The sequence below is a fragment of the Camelus ferus genome, chromosome 16 (assembly GCF_009834535.1).
Source record: "Camelus ferus isolate YT-003-E chromosome 16, BCGSAC_Cfer_1.0, whole genome shotgun sequence".
Lineage (NCBI taxonomy): Eukaryota > Metazoa > Chordata > Mammalia > Artiodactyla > Camelidae > Camelus > Camelus ferus.
In genome coordinates, this window is record NC_045711.1 from 13838462 (window position 1) to 13861218 (window position 22757).

Below are 22757 nucleotides of genomic sequence, written 5' to 3' on the forward strand. Positions count from 1 at the left end.
ACGGGGCAACAGGAGCCAGGGGAGATGCCTCTGTCGGACCCAGGTTTTAAGAGGACACCATGGATGGCCACATGAGGCCAGTGGGAGAGGGACAGTACCTCTAAGCCTGGGGTTCCTGGCTGAGTGGAAACAAGGAATATTTACTAAGAAGCAGATTAACGGAAAACTTGTCCACTTCTGGCGAGGTGGAGGGGGATGTCAGTCAGCTTCAAACCGCTTCCCTCCAGCCTTCCCACGTGGGGTCCAGCCCTCCAGGAACAACTCTTGCTCCTCCTGCCCCTCCCGCACAAAGCCAAGTGCAGGTGAGTCCGTGACCAGCAATCATGCCAGTGGCAGGTCTGCGCTGTAACCCTTTCCAACTTGCCTGCATCTCACATTGGTCCTCGTTTGCAAGAGACTCGCAGCTACAGCTGAATATATATATATATAGTCCTGACGATTTCCAGTGAAGCACAATTTACACCTGCTGCTGCTTCTCCAAGTAATCATTTCCCCAAGACTAATAATAAGGCGGACCAGCCACCTAAGTAACAAAGCGACCCAACCTCCCCCTGGCACCCAACTCAGAAACAAACCAGAACGACACGACACTCGGCGGTGGCACCTCCCCTCCCCCACCCCCACAACCCCTCCCCCAAGCAGCACCTGATACTGGGCTTTCCAAACCGTGTTCCCCAGAGCCCTAGGTTTCCTGGAGGAGTCTCCCGGAGCCACTCTCAACAGGAGTGATCAAGGGCCGGCCCACAGCCCACTAGGAGTGTGTGTGGCCAGAACAGAAGCGCTTGCATCCGGCCTCCAGAAGCCAGCCCAGGGAACCCCAGGTCTGGGAGACGCGCAGACTTCAGGCTGGCTCTGCCTCCCATTCACGCAGCAGCATAGCTGTCGTCTTGGGCCGGGGGCACAGTCAGGAGCAAAGGGCCCAGGGATCAGGCCAGGGCTGGCTCCACAGTCCCCCGGAGTGGCTGGTAATGCTTTGGCCAAGCTGTTCCCAACACCTCCCCCACCAGAGGGGCTCGCCACCAGCCAGACGCACCCGGAATGGCTCCACGCAGAGGGCTCTGCACAGATGAGCAGGAGGCCTGGCTACACCTTCATCCTATTTTCTCTGGGGTGAGGCGGAGGAAGTCCACCTGAAATTCTAAACACGACCAGGATCTCTGTGGCCACAGCCACCCCAGGGCTCCTTAAGGGCACACGCAGATCAGGTCATGGACCACTGCTGTCTGCACGGACCCCTGCAAACCCCAGCTCGCTGTCGCTCTGATCCCAAATTCCCAATCAGTGTGCGTCAGTCACCTGGTCAGGGTGCAAGCAGAGACCTTTCAAAGATCCGCACCCATAGATTTTATTTCCTGAAGGCCACACTGCCTCCTCTTTCCAAAGCAGGAGTCAGAAGCAGGAAGACCCTCCCTGCCCTCTCCTCTGGGTGGGCTGCAGTGAGCCCAGGGAGACTTCTCTCTTCTGTGCCCCGGTTAACGGGGGGATGAGAGGGGAGCCAAGGATGAGCAGAAGCCTCACCAGTGCCACCCTGAAGGCCTGGGCAGAGGGGACCTGGGACACAGGCAGAGGTTCCCACTATTGGGCTACCCTCTCGCCCCCAAAGAACCTACAACAGTAGTGCTCAGAAATCCAGCAGCTGGCTGACTGAAAGAAGGAATCAAGGGCTGTTTCGCCACGCCACACACACACCAACTTGAAAATATCCCCAGGTCCTACGATCCCTCACTCCGAGCAGGACCGCACCCAGGGCCTCTGGATGCAACCTGCTGCAGAAAAATCTGCATTTCCAGGCAGGTTTATCTGCCCCAGGCTCTGAGACAAAATTCCCCTTAACTACTGACCTGCAGCTAAGATTCTAATCTTGCTCACACACCCAGGGAGGTTTAGCCCCGTCAGAGAGGGTCCAGATGGGAGGCGATTCAGACAACTGTGACATTTCAAAAAGGGAATTTCTGGTTGAAGTTAGTGGTCTAAAGACGCCATGGCAAAGCAGAGGGTCCTTCCGCAGAAAGGCCGTGACTTCCAAACCCATCTTCAATGATGATTCAAAACCTGACAGGAAGGGTCTTACTTGGAAGAACCAAGATGGAAACTGAGCTGAGTTGACAAGAGCCAGAAAGACAAGGTCTCCACCAGAATTGATGACCCAGGGGTCTGGAGTTAAGAAAATAGTGACCAGAACCCTGAGTGATGGGTGGCCACCAGCACCTCCAGGCCCTGGCCCCAGGCTCTCTGCAGAGCATTAACAACCAAGTAGACAGTTCTAACTCTCACAATCATCCTCTGATACGAGCCTCATTATCCCCATTTTAAAGATATGAACACTGAGGTCCGAAGTCAGATAAGCAACATGCCCTAAAGTCTCACCCAGCCAGCATCCAAACCCAGGTCAGATCAGCTGGAAACAGCATTACACTAGAGGATCTACAGACCCACTCTAGGATTCCAGGATGACCCAGCAATCAAACAGTCCCCAGGGAGGTCAAATTCCTCTGCCCGTTTCTCCCTCCAGCAGGATATCATGGTGTGCCGCAACTTCTGGACGAGGAGACAATCCTACCTCATGTAACCCAAGCTATTTGCTCCCACAGGGGGATGTTCTGCCCTGAGTCCTGCACACTCTCTTCCCCATCTATCCTGGACACACAGTCCACACGTTCAAGATGTCTGGGTGGGGAGTAGAGATTCCGTAAGTGTATCACTCTGCGAAGTCTTTTATTATTGTTTGTCCCCTTTGAAACCAAACAGCTATCATGGGTGCAAACCCAGAATCATGTATTCGGCGGCGCCATGGTCAAAATGACTGAACTATGTATGGTCCGCCTACGCCTGGTTGTGCGCTGCACGCTGAGTCTATAAAGATCAGAGACCCAACCCTCGACCTCGAAACATTGACAGTGCAGTGGAGGCAACGTCTGTTCCAACACCGTGGGGTGAGTGCTAAGATGTCTGGAAGAATGCAGGGGAGCTGTGTCGGCGAAGTCTTCCCAGGAGATTAACACCCAAAGCTAAGAAGTGAGAACAGGTTCATCTGGCTAAAAGGAAAAGAAAAAGAAAAGAGATCACAGCAAAAAGCATGAATAATGCAGGGGCAGGGAGGGCATAGCTCAGTGGTAGACTGTATGCCTAGCATGCACGAAGTCCTGGGTTCAATCCCCAGTACCGCCATTTAAAAAGTAAATAAACCTAATTCCCTCCCCCTTCAAAAAAAAAAGCACAAAGCATGCAGTCAAAAATGGACAAAGAATCTGAATAGACATTTTCCCGAAGAAGATACACAAACTGCCAATTAGCACATGAAAAGACACTCGTCATTCTCAGTCCTCAGATAAATGCACATCAAAACCACAGTAAGATACCCCTTCGTATCCACGACCATGGCTATAATTACAAAGACAGATAATAAGTGCTGGTGAGGAGACAGATAAATTGGAACTCTCATACACTGCCCTTGGGATTGTAAAATGCTGTCACCACCTTGCAGAAGTCTGGCAGTCCCTCAAAATGTTAAACATAGAGTTACCATAGGACCCAGCCATGCCACTCCTAACTATATACCCAAGAGAAGTGAAAACCTATCTACACAAAAACTTGTACACAAAGGTTCATATGAGCAATATTCCTAATGGTCAAAAAGGAAAAACCCAAATGTCCAACAACTGATGGATGGATAAATGAAATATGATGTACCAGTACAATGGAATATTATTCAGCCATAAAAAAGAATGAAGTACTTATTTATGCTACAACATGCAGGGACTCTGAAAATAGTATGTGAAATAAAAGCCAAACACAAAAGGCCACCAATTCTATGACTCCATTTATATGCAACTGTTCAGAAGAGGCAAATCTACAAACAGGCAGTGGATTAGTGGTCGTGTGAAGTTGGAGTTTGGTGGGGAAACGAGGAGTGACTGCTAACAGAGATGGAGCGATGACAATGTTCTAAAATTGATCCTGGTAACGAATGCACCACCCTATGAACATGCTGGGAAAAAATCACTGAACCACACACTTACAATGGTATGTGAATTATATCTCAGTAGAGCTGTTAAAATCAAAAGAAAACAGGATGGGAGTAAAGAAAGGATGGGGAGGAAGGTCATGTCAGGGAGAAGAAAGCAGGACGTGCCAAGGACACACCCAGGAAAGCCAAGGTACATCCCAGAATTGAGTGGTCCCTACCTGGATGTGACAGCATTATGCATATGGAGAAATGGCTAAAACACCGCTGGGGACAGAGGCAGAGGCTACGGCACAAAAAGCCTTATAAGCAAAGCTAAGTCGTCTTACATCCTAAAGGCAACGCAAAACCTAAGGAAAGTCTTAAACAGGAGCACTCCGTGATCAGACTGGCTGGAAAAATCACTGTGGCATCATTGTGGAGAAGGGACTTCACTGAGGGATTAAAGGAACAGCCACTGCTTTTAGGCAGCCATCCAGGCAAGAGAAGAGAGGCCAAGTCTGAGCAGTGCAGGCCTGCGTGTTCTACCCGGGGGGCCAAAGAGGATGCCTGCTTTGTGGCACCACCACCAACTCTGGTTTCGTGCCCTAGGGCACGGGCCCACTTGTTCTGAGCCCCACAGCAACACTTGCAAAAGCGAATTTCCATCCAGATCCTTGAAACAAACCTTTCCTTCGCCCCAGGATCAGCAAAGATTAAAAGGAAAGCCTAAATCCTGTAGCAGCCTCTTACACATCACCTCTCCCAACAAACAAAGCCTCTTTCTCATTGTAAGAGCCTCTTCTGGGAGCATCCGGGCAGCCAGGGGCCCATCAGACCCAGGAAAGAAGCAATTACGACTAATTAGCCCGCCTGAGCTCGGCAAGGATTCTGCAGCAGTTTCAGAAAACTAGAACCGGCCAGCAGCGATGGTTCACTTCCTTTAACTAGTAGGACCTGTGTCCTGAAAACCGCCCCCAAAAGTGCTCTCCAGTCGTGCTAGTCAAAGTGTGAGCCCAAGACCAGCAGCATCTCTGTGTTAGAGCCTGTTAGAAACGCAGACTCTCAGGCCCCAGCCCAGACTGTCAGAAGCCGAATCTGCATTTAGTAAGATGCCCAGGGGATCTGTGCCCATGGGTGGGAAGGCCCTGACCACAATGCTGCAACCAGACAGTCTCGTACCTGATCTCAGAGGGGCCCATAGAAAAAGGTTTCTCCCACCCCAGCAGCTCCTGCCCACAATGGGAGCCCCAATTAACTGGCAGCTCTCAGCATTCCACTTGGCAGGATCCCCAGAACATGTGGGATGTAAACTCCATTAACAGAGTGTATACAAGGTGCCAGCTACCCTCACAGGAGCCCAAGGAAGCTGAGGAAGATTCTGCAACTCGCCTAGGGTCTCGCAGGCGGCAGAGCGGAGCCAGGATTTGAACCCAGAGCTGCCTGCCACACTCTTGTCCTGCACTCCGAGGCCCACATGGAGGGAGGTTCTGGCCACGTCCTTGAACAAGTCCAAGCAGTGGAAGTAGCTGCAGGGCTCACATTCAAGCCCACAAACCCAACCACACAAGGCAACCAGCATCCCCTTGGAACCGAAAAACTGCCTTGAGATGTGGCAGCCACATCCCCAACGCACGTTTTTCCAAACACTGTTGGTACCTGGCAAGACCATTCCAGGCTCTCTCTCTGCCATCATGTTCGCACTGCAGTCAAGACGCTGGGCCCGCTGGGCCCGCCACGCCCGCCGCGTCACTCACCACTCTGCCCCCAGCCTCTCTTCCTCCACAGCTGGCTCCTCATCTGGTAAAACATTGAGCCCTGCCTCCACCTGTGATGGAAGGTCCCTCTGGGCAAACAGGAACACCAGCTTCCCCCATCTCCACACCTCTGTCCTCTCACAGTCAAGTCTAATTCCAAAATCTGTGTTCTTTCCATGACCCTGTGTAGCCTCATATCATCCACAAAGGATAAAGAAAAAAGAAAGTAACCGAAATCCAATCTAATTTCAGGATTTAATCATGACTGGCAAACTTAAAAACCCCTTAGGGTGTTCAAATGTTCTCCTACTCAAATCGTGGCTCAGAGGCCGGCTGCTTCAGCACCACCTGGGAGCCAGTTAGGTAACACAGAGTGTCCGCCCCGCCCCAGCCCCACCGAATCCAAACCTGCATTTTAACCAGAGCCCCGTGTGATCTGCACACACACTAATATTTGAGACATGCTGGCCTTAAAGCCCTTCATGGTAATGTCATACAGGTAGATTCCACATGCCCACACCAAGAGAGAGGCCCCAGCATCCAGATCCTTCTGTATAATATGAAAATATAAGATTGAGTACCAGATTAGTAGATTTTGTGGTATGCCCTCGATTATTCAAAACTCAAGTTTTATTTTTCACTCCAAGCACAACAAAGGTTTGTAGCCATTTATCAATAAAACACTTGCTAAAATAAAAACAGTCGACTCCAACTTTCTATTTCTATTTCCACATTGTGTCACGAATCAAAAACAAATGCCTCAATGACACTCATTCTTCCATGAACCACTGCTCAAGAATTCCTGTCGTGATTAAATTAAGACAAGGACTCATTTCTGTAGAATTTTTTAAAATATCTCTGAAGGGTTCTCACAACTCAATTAGTTTTTTGTTGATGAATCCTGGAGTCCTCAGTGCATTTGACAAGCCAATGAGAAGAGAGGAGGAATTGAGGCATCTGAGAAAGAACAATGGATGCTAAGTGACAAGTCTTTTAGAGAAGTCACCCACCAGAGTCACCTGGAGGGGCCAGGCCAGCACATCCCCAAGGGCTCCCAGAGGAAGACTTTGGCCCCAGGTCTTGGCTGTATCCACTGATACAGCTTTGTGGAGAGCCTGGCCCACACAGTAGGCGCTCAAATATAAATATTTGTTTTTGTTGAACCAAAAGTTGTGACAGATGCATTTACTGCAAACAAACAAAAAAAAATCAGGCAGTCTGGGATCAGGCCAAGAATCCACTGGTGCGCCCAGCAGCACGCAAGATGCCAGGATAGCTCGAGGGAGGGAGTGATTTGAAAGACCAGTCAGAGTTCATCCTGGTCTCAGGAGATAACGGCACCTGTGAGGCTGAAGTCCAGGGGAGCTCATCAGACATGGAGAGTTCCAGGCCTCATCCCAGACCTACCAAGTCAGAATCCAGCCAACAAGACCCAGAAGTCTTGCTCTAGAGGCATCAAAACCAGCTTGAGAAGCACTGCTCAAAGTATGGTCATAAAACACTGAGGCTGAACTAGCCCAGAAGCGGGGCATCCCCCTGAGTGAGGCTGCACCTGGTGGTCCCAGGAGCTGTCCACGAACAGGAAGCTCTCCCCTTCTCTCCTTTTGGGCATGTGGCTAGAGTGCATTTCCACAGTCACTTGAACTTTAGCATAGCTGGGCTTTAGTCAATGAGTTCTAAGCACAAATGTCATGTGTCACTTCCGGGATGAATATGATCACCAGCAGGATTCCAGACAGTGGTTATTCCCTTATCCTGGGTCCTGGAGGGTCTTACAGCCCCAAACCCACTTGCAACAGACTTTTAGCATGAGGTAGATGCAAACCTCTGTTGTTTACAAGCACTAAGATGTGGGGGTCGTTTGCTATGGCAGCATCACCTAACCCATCCTGACTGGCACAGCACCTAAGCCCCCGATGCCACCATCTTCACAACATCTCTCTTACTCCCTATGGAGAACGGCTCAAACACATCTTTCCTTGAGAAAAGGACCTCTCTTTAAACCCTGAACAGTGTTACTTAACTCAATTACCTTCTACACTCTTCCTTCTTCACTCCAACAGTCATCTTATTTTCTCCTTCCCCTAGATTTCCCCACGTATTTGTGCTTTTATCTTATTGTACCGTATGCTTTTTGGTAAGCTGCTTTATATCCTTTTCTCGACAAGGTGATAGACAGACAGTCACATGTACAGACACACCAGACTTGGCTCCAAATGAATTTTGCCTGTTTCCAAAAAAAAAAAAAAAAAAAATCAAATCCACCCCTCGAAAGACAAAAATTTGCTGTTATAGAGGATATTTAAAAGCATATGGTCCTGGGCCAGGCCAGCATCCCTTCAACCTGTTCTTGGCACAAAAGAACACATAGAGCATGCATTGGAAACACTGTCTCTGCTTTTAAAAAACAGTTCATTCTTGGAAACACTATCTCTATTTGCCTCGTCATAAGGCAAAGTCTGAACCATGCTAACTCCTTGAAAACACTTAGTATCACTGACAAAAAATGTTTCATTTACAAAATTGAGCTGAGTTCCCTCTGCATGTCTGGCCTGTGTGAAGCACAGGTGAACCTTATTTTAACCAGTCCCTCCTGATGGGCAGGTAAGGCGTGGCCAATCTGTGCTCTATTATAAACAGTGCTGCGAAAGGCACTCTGGTGCTTACAGCGTGCCTACCAGATGCTTCCTGAGCCCAGATTTCCAGACGTGGAATTGCTGGACCAGAGGGCATGCACGTTAAGGTTTCAAGGTATACTGCCAAATTTCCCTCCAGGATGCGCATGGCAATTTCCCTGCACCCTTGCCAACACTCATTCTTTTATTTTAACCACTTTCATCAAAGCTATCTTTTACAAAAAAATTTGCAATTCTTTGATTACTAGTGAGGCTGAATATGCTGATGACTGCATATCTTTTATGATAAAGTGTCTATCCAAGCTCTTTGCCCATTCTTATAATGATGTGTTCCTTTTTTCTTTTCTAATCATTTTTAAAAGTACTTTCTGCATTAAGAGCATGAACTTCTTCCCAATTTTTATTTGCCTTTTACCTCATTGTTTTAAGGAAGTGGTTTCTGGTGGCAGCATGGACGATGCACAGATGAGGAAAATACAACAGGAAGTGTGTATCACAACTGGCCTGCAGAGGTGAGGCCCTCAGCGCCTACAGTCAATCCGGCAGCAAGTCCTTTTGATTCGATCGATCGACAAAACACATGCCCAAAGCACCTACTTCTATCTCAGCATCTCCACTCCCATCGCCCTGCTCCAAGCTTCCTAACTCATCTTCTTGCTTCCCCTCTGCCCTCTTTAAATCCATTCTCCACATTACACCCTAGGTGAGCTTTCCAAAACAAATCAGAGCACAACAGCCCCTTCCCTCAAACCAGAAGTCTTTCTGCTGCATTCAGACACCTACCAACCACTAAAAAGAAAGGATAATTAGGTAACATGATAGAGGTGTTAAATATCACTATCATGGTAATATATAAATGTATCAAATTAACACGGTATATACCGGGACTTGACACAAGATTGTATGTCAAAGATACTCAATTTTAAAAAATCATTGATAGGGAGGGTACAGCTCAGTGGAAGAGTGCACACTTAGCATGCACGAGGTCCTGGGTTCAATCCCCAGTACCTCCACTTAAAAGAAGAAAGCAATTAAAAATACATAAGTAAACTTAATTACCTACCCCACCAAAAAACAAAAAAAATAATCATTGGTAGCTTGAAATCAGCCACAGCGAGAGTATTTACACCCTGGAAATTGGTAAATGCTACAAATCAGAACTTCTCTCTCTCTCCGCCTGCCACCCTCCACCCCACCAAAGCTGGCTGTTCAACATTTACCAGCACACCAGTGGAGGCAGAAGCAGCTTTAGACAGTGCCAGTCCTCCAAAAACTGCTGAGAAGGAGAGGAGGGAGCTCCAGACAAGCGTCTGTCTGTCCCTGGCAAAAGTCTGGGTGGACAACAGAGCCCCACACGGGGGAGGACAGTTCAGCAGATGCCCAAATGACACTGAGGAACAGCTGGGCCCTTGGAATGATGCTGTTTTCGGTTTAGTCCCCACCAGCACATAAAGCAAACCTGGGGAAAGGCAAGGAACCTCAAATTATTTGACATCTCTTCCACCATGCAGAATAGAGACTCGAAATAGCAATTCTCATAGAAAAATCAAGTTCTGCACATTGTGGGGGTAAAAAACAACTCTGCAACTTACCTGCCTCCCTCTGTGTCACATCCCAGCCTCTCTTGCCCCGGCTCCCTGCTCTCTATCCATTCGGGAATACTCTGGCTCTCTACAACATATGAAACACACTCCCCTCTTCAGGGTTATCTGCAGTTGTAGTGCAGGTACTTACACTCCCCCCAGATACTCACATGGTGCACTCCTCTGTCTGCATCACTCCAGTCTCTGCTCAGGCATCCCCCTCCTTGGGGAAGCCTTCCCTGAGAGTCTTACGGAACCCCTTGCCTCCACCCCATACCCCTACTCTGTCACAGTACCCTGTTTTTTTTTTTGGCCCCATGCCATTTTGAAATTATCTTTCTTTTCTTTTGCTAGTTTACCATCTCCCCAACTAAAAGGTAAGCTTCTTTTCTATGCCTTTCACTGCATCACCTCCAGCACCTACAACAGCACCCACAGCTCACCCTAGGTGCTCAAATTAGGGATTGTTGAATGAATGAATGATCAACTTCTGAACAGGGATTGGCAAACTACACACAGCCCATAAGCTAAGAATGAGCTATCCATCTTTAAATGGTTGAAATCAAAGCAAAAGAAGAATACTGCCTGGCACAAATTCAGATCTCAAGATCCAAAAATAAAGTTTTATCCGAACGCAACCACGCCCACTGGTTTCGGGACTGTCGATAGCTGTTTCATGCTTCATCGGCAGAGCTCGGTAGCTGTGACAGAGACCAGATGGGCGCTCGCAGCTTGTCGCCGACTCCGGTGCTCTACCAAACACAGGGATGCAGCTGTAACTCGGTTTCGCCTCTTGGCCCACAAAACCTAAAATGTTCCCTGGCCCTTGACAGAAAAAGTTTGCCATCGCACGTTGAGGAGGAGAAAGCTTCGAGGCATGTTGCTAAGGGAGAGCAGACAAGGCTTGGTAACAGAATGAACAGGAGGGAAAGGGCGGGGGAGGGGAGGGGCAGAGGCAGGTGACATGATGGAGAGCGAGATGGTAGGGACATTCACGACGCTTTGGAGGGTGGGGGAAGAAGGCAGCGAAGGGAAGAAAGAGATGAAGAGTTGAGTCTGGACATGTGACCAGTGAGTACCTTGAGACTGAGTCTGGACACTGGCTCTAGAGTGAGGGAAACACAGAGAGCCAGGAAGTGAACCTAACAAACCTTTATCAGATGATTGGACAAACAGGTGACACTAAATGTGAAAGAAGGGGTGGGTGGGTCCTCTTAGGAATCCACAAGAACCTCACACAATTCACACACTCGTTGCAATGGATCCTCCACAATGTCACCCCAGGCTCTAATTCTCCAAAGGACAAGCCAGTCCGAAGCCAGTCCGACCTGCTGGCCACCATTTCTACATCTCCCCATGGGGATAACCACCACCCAGATGCTCGCCATTGCAGGGAGACTAGAATATACTCATTTTGCAGTTAAGTACCGGGGGGACCAGTGCTGACATTTTTTTAAAGAGCTTGTCACGTGTTGCCTTGCCCCTGGGAGCAATGAGGGAGCAAGCCGGGAGAAGCACGTCCCCTGGAGGGGCCCGACAAAGACCCTAACACCTTACACAGATCCGAGCTTTCCTGGTTTACCAAATGTTTTCTCTCACTAGCCAGGTGGAGTCCAGCATCCGTGCTCGTAGACGAGGTCAACCAGGCTGTGAGATAAAAGCTGGGCTTTTCCAGGCTGAGAAGAATACAAGCCCGTCAGCATCTCATTCATGTTTCTAGCTGGTCACGGACGGCAGGGATTCACGTGGTGGTTAACAGATGTCAGGGATTCCTGCCGACTTGTTGCTAAGGGAACTTTTGTGAAGATGCCCCGAATCCAGAGAACCCATAATCCCTGCCTACCGCTTTGAAGTCCTGTGAAGTGGCCACCTGACCAGACCCGCACACGGCAGTGAAGGGGGGGGCTCCCCTGGAGCAGAGGCAGAGAGAGGGTGGCACCAAGGTAGAGTTTCCAACCGAGGGAGCCACAAACTCGGGCCACAGCCCCCTAATCAAAGGGCAGGATGACTGAGTGATGATTCCAGAAAGCACTTGAATCTTTTTGGTCACAATTACATGCTCCACAAAACACCAGCCCTAATTTTACTTTGTGAACAGAGCTAACGACCGCCTGAAAAAAATCAGCATGAGGGACAAGGTCACACCCCTTGTAGGTAATTTCCACGTTACAGAAAGACAAGCCCGGTATGAAAATCAATTTGCGCCACCCAGCAAGTACCTGCTAGATGTCAGACAGCTCAGATACACCATGTCCATTAATAACCAGCACCCAACAGCCCCGACCTGAAAAAGCTGGGCTGGTGCGCTGATGGCCCGGGAGACAGACCCCAGGCTTCAGGGACAGGAAAATCTGGTTTCAAATTCAGCTGCCACCATTTGTCCTATGGGATAAAGAAATTCCTGGTGTCTTTTTTTTTTTTTTTAAATGGAGGCACAGGGGATTGAACCCAAGACCCTGTGCATGCTAAGCACACACTCTACCACTGAGCTATATACCCTCCCCCACTCCAAGTAATCCCTGGGGTCTTTAAAAAAAAAAAAAAAGCCTCCAAGGATGGTGACAGACTACCCTTCTGAGGCAGCCAGTTTGCAAAATGGCCCTCAATAAACCTTGCCTTGCTGCATCCACACCTGTTTGCATCTCCCTCCCACACTGAATCCGGACTGGTCCTGCAACTCACTTTACCAATGGGACATGCTGGAACTGATGTGCTAGTTCTGAGCCTAAGCCTTGAGAAGGCCTGGCAATTCACACTTCTGTGTTCCTGGAAGCCAGTATGTAAAAACTCCAACTGCCCCCTGCTGAAGAGAAAGGCAGCAGAGGATAAGACGCCAGGCAGAGAGGGAGGCCCCGGGGAAGAGCACCAAGACACCAGACATGGGAGTGAAGATGTCATTTTGGAGGTTCCAGCCCAGCTGAGCCTCCAGGACCCTAGCGGCAGCCACCATCCAACTGCAAATGCGCGAGAGGAACCAAGATAGACCAGAAGAACTGCCCAGCTGAGCCCCATCGACCCACAGAAATGAAGGAGATAGTAAGTGGTTGTTTTGTGACGTTAAGTTTGGGGGTGGCTTGTAACATAGCAATGGATAAAACATTATCCCTTAATTATCTACAGCCCAGCCCACATCCCCAGCTCTGTATCCCTCTCCCCCCAGCCACATCTTGTAAACTCTTGCAGCACAATCACATGAACCCAAAACGGGAGAACAGAAGGTGGAGAGAAGGAGGTCAAGTCCAAGGGTGACCCTCTGCAGCCAACTGGTTTGGTGGGCAGTCTCATATTCTGTTAGTACCTCTGAGGTCCAGACCTTGCAGCCAGGTCATGGATTCTGAGAACAGCACCCTCATTCAAGGAAAGCTGTTGTGTCTGCATTCCAATCTTATTACCCACCAGCATGACTTCCCAAGAGCTCTGGCCGTTTTCGAAGACGTCTTACAGCATCTTCCACATCCCTAATTTCCTCTCCTCATTCGAGGTAAGAGCATCACCTCGGCTCCTTCTTGACCATGTCTCTCTCAGCTTCTCTCCCTCCTCATGGCTGAACAGACCCTCAAGAAAGATGCTTCTGGTGGCTTCTATCTAAAGGCCTTGATAACTCCTGGGCAGCTGTGGGCCTTATCTGCTAGGCCTCCTCCCTCCTCTGGGAGCAGCTGGCTCCCTCCTCCCAGCACCCTCTGGAAGGCTGCCCACCTGCAGGATCCTTGCAGCCACTAGTTGCCCACCATCACTGCTTGGCTGAGGCTTCCCTGGTGGCCACCCTGTCCCACCATTTCCTTGGGGTCTTGGCCAAAGAGATTTCCCCAGTAACCAGAACCAGAACCTCCACCAAACTGGCCTCTCCCCCAGGGCTGGCTGGCCACCAGGGCAGATCTTCTGGCCCTCTCAGTCAGCTCCCAGCTCCCCGACATGCTTCCTGTAAACCAGGGCCACTTGGTTCCCCTTTTTTCACATGCACAAGGGGGAAATACTCGGGGCACGTTCATTTTGCACACACTGCTCTCAATCTTTAGCACATTTTTGCCAAGATGGGGTTTCCTGGAATCACTCTTTCCACCAGAGAGCACATGGTACACTGGGGCGGGGGCGATGCTGGCGGTGCCATCTCAGCTGTGTACCCACCCTCCCCCTCCTCCTGCAGGAGGCTGGTGAGGTCCATTCTGTCTGTACTTGTAACCCCAATAGCTCCCCTGGCCGTCTGAACTCCATGCTCCCAGCAAGCTCGTTGCCAGGCACCCCAGTAGCGGGGGTTTTTCCACTTCTCGTATCCCTGGGCCCCTTCTCTTGCCTCCTGGCTTCTGCACCAACTGCCAGCCTTGAGGAACACATGACTGGTGCTCCTTTAGGCTCAGGATTCGTTACTTTGGCCAGTCCACCACCAGTGACCCCTCGGGAGTTCTGCATTTTCCACTCATCCACTTTGTCTCTGGGGACTCACTCCATCCCAAGGGACTCTACCTGCATATACTCCATCTGTACCCAGCCCTGAGGTCCAGCCTGCTCATGCACAAGGTTACCAGACACAAAGGGCCCTGTTGAAACTGCATCTGTTTTGCCCTGAAAAGAGTCCCAGGGCTGAGGCCCACTCCTGCCTTGGCTGGGAAAACCAGCCAGCTCTGGGTGAAACCAAACTTCAGGGTTCACAGAAGAGATGCTCTATGTGGGAAGGAGCCACTGCCCTCACTGTCACCCCAGCATCCCAGCCTCCCCTCATGGATGCTGTCACCAGCATGCTGACCTCAGGGGCTGCACTGGCCCTTTCCCACAAGGACCCAGATCCTGCCTTCACTTGCCTTCTGGTACATTTGGGCCCAGGGTATTGGATTTAAAAGAGACATGGGAACATTCAGTCAGCTGAGCCACTAACCAAGTATACCAACATAACTCCTTGGGTGATTGCCTTCACCTGTCTCATACTCAGTTTGTCTGCCTATAAAATGGGGATAGTGCCTCCCCTTCCCAGGGCTGTCAGGTGAATTGCTGACCATGTATGTACCATGCCAAGTAGGTGCTGAACAAATGGAGGCTCCTCTGGGGTACTGCTCACACAGATGGGTAGACGTCTGAGAGCCCCTTAGGCGACAGAGATTTCCTGTGTATGTGTATGCCACAGAACTGAGATTGACACACCCACGACTGTCCCAGATGATCTTTCTGCAGGTTCCCCTGGGTCTGATTCACTTTCCCCAGGAAGAGAAAGCTGAGCCACTTCACTCTTGCTAACACAGCCTACAAACCCAGCAGCCTCACCCCCACCCAACACACAGCTGGCTCAGTCCAGCCAGGGACGCTCCTCACCGGACCTCCAGCAGCCAAATTTCCACATCAGTATTTCCTGGAAAACTGTGGCCACCGGAGGACTCTATAATAGTCTCTCCCAGGGCTTCTGGGCTGGAAACAGGAGGCTCCAGGTCTTCAGAAGCAGCAACTCACTCGCTTTCTTTCACTCCTGAATCTCAAGAAGGGAACCAGGAAAGCTGAGGAACACCTGAGCCTCTCCCACGCACACAGGTTCTCAAATTACAGAACCCAGAAGGTCCCAAACATACTCAGCAGACAGCCTGTGAAAGCTCCTTCTAGCCTCAACTTTACTCAAATGCTACTAATCCATTTAGGGGAGATTTTGCTGGTTACCCCGAACCTGAAAGAGACGTACCTGCAGGAGGCCAGGCTCTGTTTTTGATAATGTTTCCACGGGCTATTTCTCAGGCAAGCTCACCCATAACCAATTCGCCTCTATCTTTCTTTTTTTCTTTTTGGAGTTGCACAGAGTATTTTCAGTCAAAATTTGCTACTTTGTTCTTCATGAAGTAGGTCAGAGGTTAAATTATTAATGAATTCAATCTCTATGATTTGGACAGTGTTTTGCCAGAATATTCCTGTGTGCTCACAGTGTCTACAGCAGTCCTGGGGTCGCGCAGCCTTTCACTAAAGGGAACATCCCGTAACCCCCCGCGTCCCCCCACCAAAGGACTTTAGAAACTTCAGATCCCACTCAGTCTGTAACCATGAGCTCTGCAATGGGAGGACAGTGAGGCCTCCCAACTGTCACCCAGACAATAAACAGCCAGCTGGCTTGGCTCAGCAGGTCCTGTGAAGCCCCGGGGCCAGGACAGAACCCCAGGACAAGCCACTTTTCAGGTTCTGAACCTTGGCCTGGGGAAGCTGGGTCGGGGAGGAGGCGCTGGCCGGGGGCTGCGGCACGCCTGGATCAAGCCTGCGGACGGGGCTCGGGCTGGTGGCCAGCCAGGCGCAGCTGACCAGCAAGTGGGCGGCCCCGAGGCGGTCAGGCAGTCCGACCCGCCGCAGCACGACCGTACACGGGTCGGCAGGCTCGGGGCTCCGGGGCCCAGGCGGTGCCACTTTTCCGATCCCGATCCTCCGTGCGTCTTCCCCAGACCGCGGGCTCGGCAGCCCTCTGGCGGCTCCGGCCACCGCCGGAACGCGCCCGCCCGCTCGCTCCAGAACTCATACAGGCAACAAGTTCTCGCTTCCTCGGGGCGGCCACGATGTGCTCGCGAGGCCCGGCACGGGGGGCGCTCGGGGGTCGAGCCCCGCACTGCCCACGCCCCGAGGAGCGCCCGCCGCCCTCGCGGCTCCTAGGAGCGCGCGGCCCCGGGTCGGGTGCCCCTCGGGAAGGGGTGGCTCCGGTCTCCGCGGCGCGGGCAACAGGTCTGCATGCACGCCGAGGACGGATGCCCCGGCCTCTCAGCCCCGGCCCTCGCTTCTTACCTCCAGCAACTGCACGTAGCTCGCTGGGAACCAGCCGCGGAGCCCGTCCTCCTTCTCGCCTTCCCACCAGCCGCCGTCCGGGACCTGCAGCAGCGTGATGAGCTCGCCCGCGGCGAAGCGCAGCCCCTGGCCATGCCGCTCCCCAGAGAAGGGGTACAGGGTCCGGCAGCGGGCGCCGGACATGGCCTTGGCGCCCGGGTTCACAGCGCAGCCTGCATCCCTGCCGAGCCCAGCGGGCTGGGCAGCGGCTCCGCCGGATCCCAGGCGCCCGGCGCTCCGGGCTCCCGCGCTCTGGGCGCGCGCCGTCTCGGGGGTGCACGGGGTCCCCGGCCGGGCGGGGGACGCACACCCCGCGCAGAGAAGCGAAGACTCGCGGGCTTCGGAGAGCGAGCGGCGACGCCCCCGGGCCAGGCGGCTCACGGCTCCCAGCTTGGGGCGGGGCTCAGGGGGAGGAGACCCGAGGCACCGCGGGCTCCGGAGACAACTTCCCGGGGACGCGGAACGCGGGCAGCCTGCCGCGAGGGCCCAGCCGGAGCCCGGGCGGCTCTGGCGCGCGGAAATGCGCAGCTCCCCGCGGAGGTGGGACCCGGAGCATCCCCCTCAGCCCGGCTCCGCGGCGAGGGAGTGGCGGCGGACGTGGAGAGGGGGCTGGCGGCCGGGTGGGGGCTCGCTCGGCGCGAGGGGGCGGGGCGGGGGCTGGACCAGGGCGGCCACGCCCGCTGAGGGCCGGGCGCTCCGTCGCAAAGGGGGCTGGTCACTGGGGAGGGGTCTCCCGGCTCACAACCCCACCGCCACCGAGAGCCGCGGGAATAGAAACGCCCGTCTCTGCCTGTTTTGTTGGCCTGGTGGCCCGTGGCGGGCGGGCGCCTCCTCTGAGGTGCCTGTGAGGGAATGTGTTTGTGGCCGTCACTATAGGAGTTGAACCTGGGGTTATACTTGACTCACCGGAAACTGGACAATGGGTGAAAGACAGGTTTGAAGCCAGGCGCCTCAGCCGGGAAGCCGGGTGGCAGCGTGTTACACCGGAGGGACAGAGCGGGGAGGCGACGGAGTCGGAACCCGAGTTGGTAGAATTGGAAGCAGGTCGATGGGCATCAAAGGAGAAGAGCGGGAAGGTGAGAGAAACAGCCCTCATGATATTGCATGCGAAGGGGAGGCTGGCCCTGGGTGCCAGACCTCTTGAAATAGAGATGGGCCAGGCTGAGGAGTCTACATTCATTTACTCAGTCAACAAACATTAGTGGGAGGCTGCCACCTTCCACACAATGTGCCAGATAACTGCAAAATTCATTTGGACAAGCTCCTGCTATGCAGGGAGCAGTGGACCTAGGTGCTGAAGGAAGCTGACCTTAAACTGAGGATATAGAAGTAAAAGACAGCTTTCTTTGTTAGCCTACTCTATAGGAAAACTTAAATTCCACTTCCTAAATTGTAAATAGCTGGACTCTTTAATTTCTCTGTATACTTCTAATTGCCTATCCTTACATCCTCCTCAGTAACCTTCCATGGCTCCCTATTGCCCTTTACATTGAGTACTGACTTCTCAGCCTGTGCATTTCAGGCCCTCCCCCAGCCTCATCTCTCACTGTGCTTTCCTGGATACACTTTACCAAACCAATCTGGCTGGGCTGCCAGAGCCTTAAGACCTCTCACATCTTTCCATGCTTTGAATCGGTGGTTCTCATTAGAATCACCTGAGTAACTTTTTAAATGCTTATCCCCAGGCCCACCCTAGCTTTGAGAATCCCTGTTGAGCCACATTCTGCATTTAAGTCATCTCTCCTAGGCAGCCTCAGCCTGGCCTCTGGCAATAGGCAAGTTGACAAAGGCAGGTTGTTTATAATACTCCATCAATTGCAAACTCACAAACCCTTCCTTCTCTACAATCAAAGGGAAACCAACTCTTGACCACCGTCACCACTGAGAGTCCCTTAAAGCAGAGCTGTGAAATTTGATATAGAAAACAGTCACGAAAAAGTAACTGACCTAATCAAGTCTTCTAAAAAATAATTTTATTTTTGTTTTTGGGGGGAGGTAATTAGGTTCGTTTGTTTATTTAAGTGGAGGTATTGGGGATTGAACCCAGGACCCTGTGCATGCTAAGCAAGCACTTGACCACTGAGCTATACCCTCCCCTCAATCAAGTGTTAAAGGGACTGGAATGCCCTGTATCTCGGCCATGTGTGACTGTCAACAGGTTAATCTCAGGTTTCGTATCTGATGATATGGCCCAGTTCAAGTTAGGACAGCTGGTCCAGAGCCTTCCTGCAACCCAAAATCCTCCAGGGTGCCCATCAGCAAACTGAGATTCAGTTTAGGACTTGAGACATCTCAGCCTACACAGCATCCCACACACTTCAGTTCCAAATGACCCTCCCCAAACAGTTCTACAGCACCAAAAGTGAGCAAGGCTGTCAACCTCTTCAATTCTTTCATTTCATTCTTGTAATCCTATGAGCTGGTGTGGTTATTGCCCCCCGTTTACAAGCAGAAAAACTGGGCTCAGAGGGTATGACTTGCCCACCATAATATATATGGCCAGTCAACAGCAGAGGTCAGGTCTGGCTTGTTGTACATCGAGCACTGCTTCTTCTAGTCCATGCTGCCAGAGTCAGAAACCTGTGTATCCTTGTGGCTCATCCCACAAATAGCATTTTAAGAAAAGGCTGTCATCAGTCTTGATAGAAGTAAGACTGCACCAGCATCAGTGGAACTCCTGTCCCTGATCTCTTATCAATCAAGTGACCTCAGACAAATCCAGACACCTCTGGGTCTATTTCCCCACCTGTGACTGGAGGCTGAGTCCATCAGCTGGACTATGGGACTTGAGGTGGTTCAATATGTAAGCCCTTGGGGGGAGGGCATAACTCAGTGGTAGAGCGCATGTTTAGCATGCACAAGGTCTTAGGTTCAATCCCCAGTCCCTCTGTTAAAAAAAAAAAAAATGTGTAGGCTCTGGTCTCCCTGTATCCAAACCTCAGTTCTGCCATCTTCTAGCTGTGGGCCCTTGCGCAACTTACTTAACCTCTCTGAGCCTCATTTTCCTCATCATTAGAAGATGATAGTAGTATTTCTATCATAAGTTATTAAGAGGATTAAATGAGTAAAAATCTTAACTGTTTGGAGCAATATCTGGCACATTAAGTACTCAAATATTAGTGGTCATTTTTATCTATTGATTTAGTCCAATGGTCCTGGTTATTTACTATCCAACACTTCTTTTTGAACTTAGATTTCCAGGACAATAATAGGAGGGGAAACCCTTACATCTTTGGAATGTCAAAAATTTTAAAGGAACACACTCTGGGTTTCTATTTTCGCACCAGATCTTGAAGGAAGGATGAGTTCCTCCCTTATCTGTTTTCCTCCTTGCCTTCCTCCCCTGCCCCAACCCCCCATTTTCTATTATTATCTTGAACTTGTATTTGAATCTTTAAATTGTTAACTTCTTTGATAACTCTTGTTTTACTGATTAGTTGCTTAGTAACTGGGTGGAGGACTTGGGGGAGGGAAAACATGTTTGCTTTAAATTTCCATCTATCCCTCTTAAAGCCTAACATTGAGTCTGGCAAAAAGTAGGCATTCACTGCTTCCCAGATTCGTTTTGCACAGATTGTTTGCCTTTGTTCATATTCAGATTTCCCAAATTGCTGAGTTACTCCATAAACACATGTGTTAGAACATCTGGATTAGGCTGTAAACTCGTAAGAGCAGGCTTTAGTCCCTCTTTCTTAGCTTTTTCTCAACACTGCACGTTTGATAGCTATGTGCTGGCAGATCATTCTTTTCTACTCAAAACAGCCTCATGTGCCTTTCCATCAGCAGCCTATGGATGGCAGAGAAATTTAAGGGTTTCAGTTTCTTAAAAAGTTAAACATAAATTTGCCATTTGACCCAGCAATACTCCTAGGTATCTACCCAAGAGAAATGAAAACAAATGGCCACACAAAAGCTTGCAGTGACCATCCATAGCAGCAGTATTACTAAGAGCCAAAAAGCGGAAATGATCCCAGTGCCCATCAGCTGATAGAGAAGGTGTGGTCTACCCAGACAATGGGCTATTCCCTCTGCCACAAAAAAGGAATAGAGCACTGATCTACACCACGGATGAATCTCAAAGACATCATACGACACAAAAGGCTACATATTGTATGATTGCATTTATAGAAAATGTCCAGAAAGGGCAAATCTATAGAAACAGTTAGCAGATAAGCAGTTGCCTGGGGCTAGAAGTGGGAATAGAAAGTATGCAAAGGGGCAGGAAGTTTCTTCTGGGGGTGATAACAGTGTTCTAAAATTGGACTGCAGTATGGTTGCCCAGCTCTGAAAATCACTGAATTGTACACTTAAAACAAGTAAATTTGGGGGTATGTACATTATACTTCAAAGAAGCTGCGAGCATGAACCAAAAAATAAACAAAAACATATAAAGGCCTCATTTATTCAACAAGGGTGCTTTCCCAAATCCATGCATATGGGTTCATTCAGCAACAAGCTATTAAGCACATGCTATAAAAGTATGGAGCATGTATAAAGAATTCCTATGGATCTGTAAGAAAAAGACGGATGGCACCATAGAAAAAAGGGCAGAAGACTTGAACAGGCATCGCATAAAAGAAAATATCCAAATGGCCAATCACATTAGAAGGTGCTCCACCTCGTTAATCAGTCAAGAAAAGCAAATCAAAATCATAAGGTGGTAACAATATACACTCACCAGGTAAATATAAAAACAAACTAGAAAATAGCAGGCATTGTGAGGCCATGGGGCTCCTGGCGTGCTCGCTGAGAGGAGCCCCTTGTGATCGTGGTGCTTGGCAAAGCTGTATGGAGCATCTTTTCTGAATCATCCATTCCCCTCCTAGGTACAGAGCCACCTGAGATGTGTTCATACGTTCACCAAAAGACATACACAGTGCATACAGCAGCCCTGTTCATAATAGCCCCAAACCGATTACAGCCCAGTGTTCACCACAGCAGAGTGGATAAAGGATGACAGATTTACACAATGGAAAACTTTACACTTTGAGAATGAACAAACTATTGCTCCATGTAAGTGAATCCCACAGATGTAATGTTGAACGAAAGAAGCCAAACACTAAAGGGTACATATAGCGTGGTTCTGTTTCTGTGAAATTCCTCAAAGTCAAGAGAGTCACTATTTGAGGAAGGAGTAGTGAGGGCATGGGGTTGGGGGGTGGACCTGGGATGCTGATAATATCCAGTTTTTGATCTGGATGCTAGTTACACAGGGTGATTCTCCAGACGGTACATTTACCTCATGCACTTTTCTGTATGGACGTGCTATGCTTCAAGGCAGTTTGTTAAAGAGAATAATATAGTGCCTGACCCCAAAGAATAGGTAGTATCTTGATTCTAGAGTGATATTCTTACGACTTTATCGACTGTGGACCTCTATCAGTAAAACTCCCAAATAGATGTATTTCTATTTTTTATAAATTAAATACATGAACCACTAAACTAATGAGTATAATACACAAGATTAAAATTTTAAAACAGTTATATTAAAACATACATTATACACAATAAGAGGTTCTAAAGTTGTCTTCCTGCGTTGTAGTGGGTGTTCTGTGCATTTCTTGGGAATCTCAAGATTCAGCTTCAAGAAGACAGTGGGAAGGAAAAGAAAGTTAGGGTACTGAAAATAAGCCTTTTGAAACCATGACTTTGGAAAAAATAAATGAGTCCAGTTCTTCTCTTGGAGTCTGGGGAAAAAAAAAAAAAAAACTGGCGTTGGGACCACGAGGAAGAGAAAAAACATTCAGAGCTTCATCCATCCCCTCCCCAGTTCTCCCATCTGGAGTGTGAGTCAGAAGTGTAGCCAAAGAGTCTGAAACTTAAGTGTATCTAAGAACCACCGAAGAGCATGCTAAAAATGATGCCTATTCCTGGAGATTCTGATTTAGTGGGTCTACAATGGGCCCAGGAATCTGTGTTTTCAATAAAACTCCAGATTTTTCTACTGGAGTCCTTACGCTGTACTTTGAGAAACACCATCCTTAACACCAAGGTTGCCAGACTCATTTCCAGGTATTCCTTGTACCATCAGAGAACATTGTCATTTATAAGAAGGGAAGGTTTG

The 22757-nt window shown here is 49.9% G+C and overlaps 1 protein-coding gene and 1 long non-coding RNA gene across 4 annotated transcripts in view; one reads left to right on the top strand and one right to left on the bottom strand.

Annotated features, from left to right (window-relative positions):
• The window catches only part of GAS7 (growth arrest specific 7), a 187819-nt gene extending 170784 nt beyond the window's left edge, over window positions 1–17035 (bottom strand). Inside the window, exon 1 of one of the 2 annotated variants that reach the window (XM_032498797.1) lies at window positions 16655–17035. In XM_032498797.1, coding sequence (XP_032354688.1) covers window positions 16655–16788 — 134 coding nt within the window. In that variant the 5' untranslated portion in view covers window positions 16789–17035. The remainder of the gene's footprint in view (window positions 1–16654) is intronic. The other variant, XM_032498796.1, reaches the window with a different exon arrangement.
• Window positions 17036–17129: 94 nt separating this feature from the next.
• LOC116669321 overlaps window positions 17130–22757 on the top strand; it is a 58757-nt gene continuing 53129 nt past the window's right edge. For both annotated transcript variants that reach the window (XR_004326686.1, XR_004326688.1), the window contains exon 1: window positions 17130–17769. This is a non-coding gene — a long non-coding RNA (uncharacterized LOC116669321). The remainder of the gene's footprint in view (window positions 17770–22757) is intronic.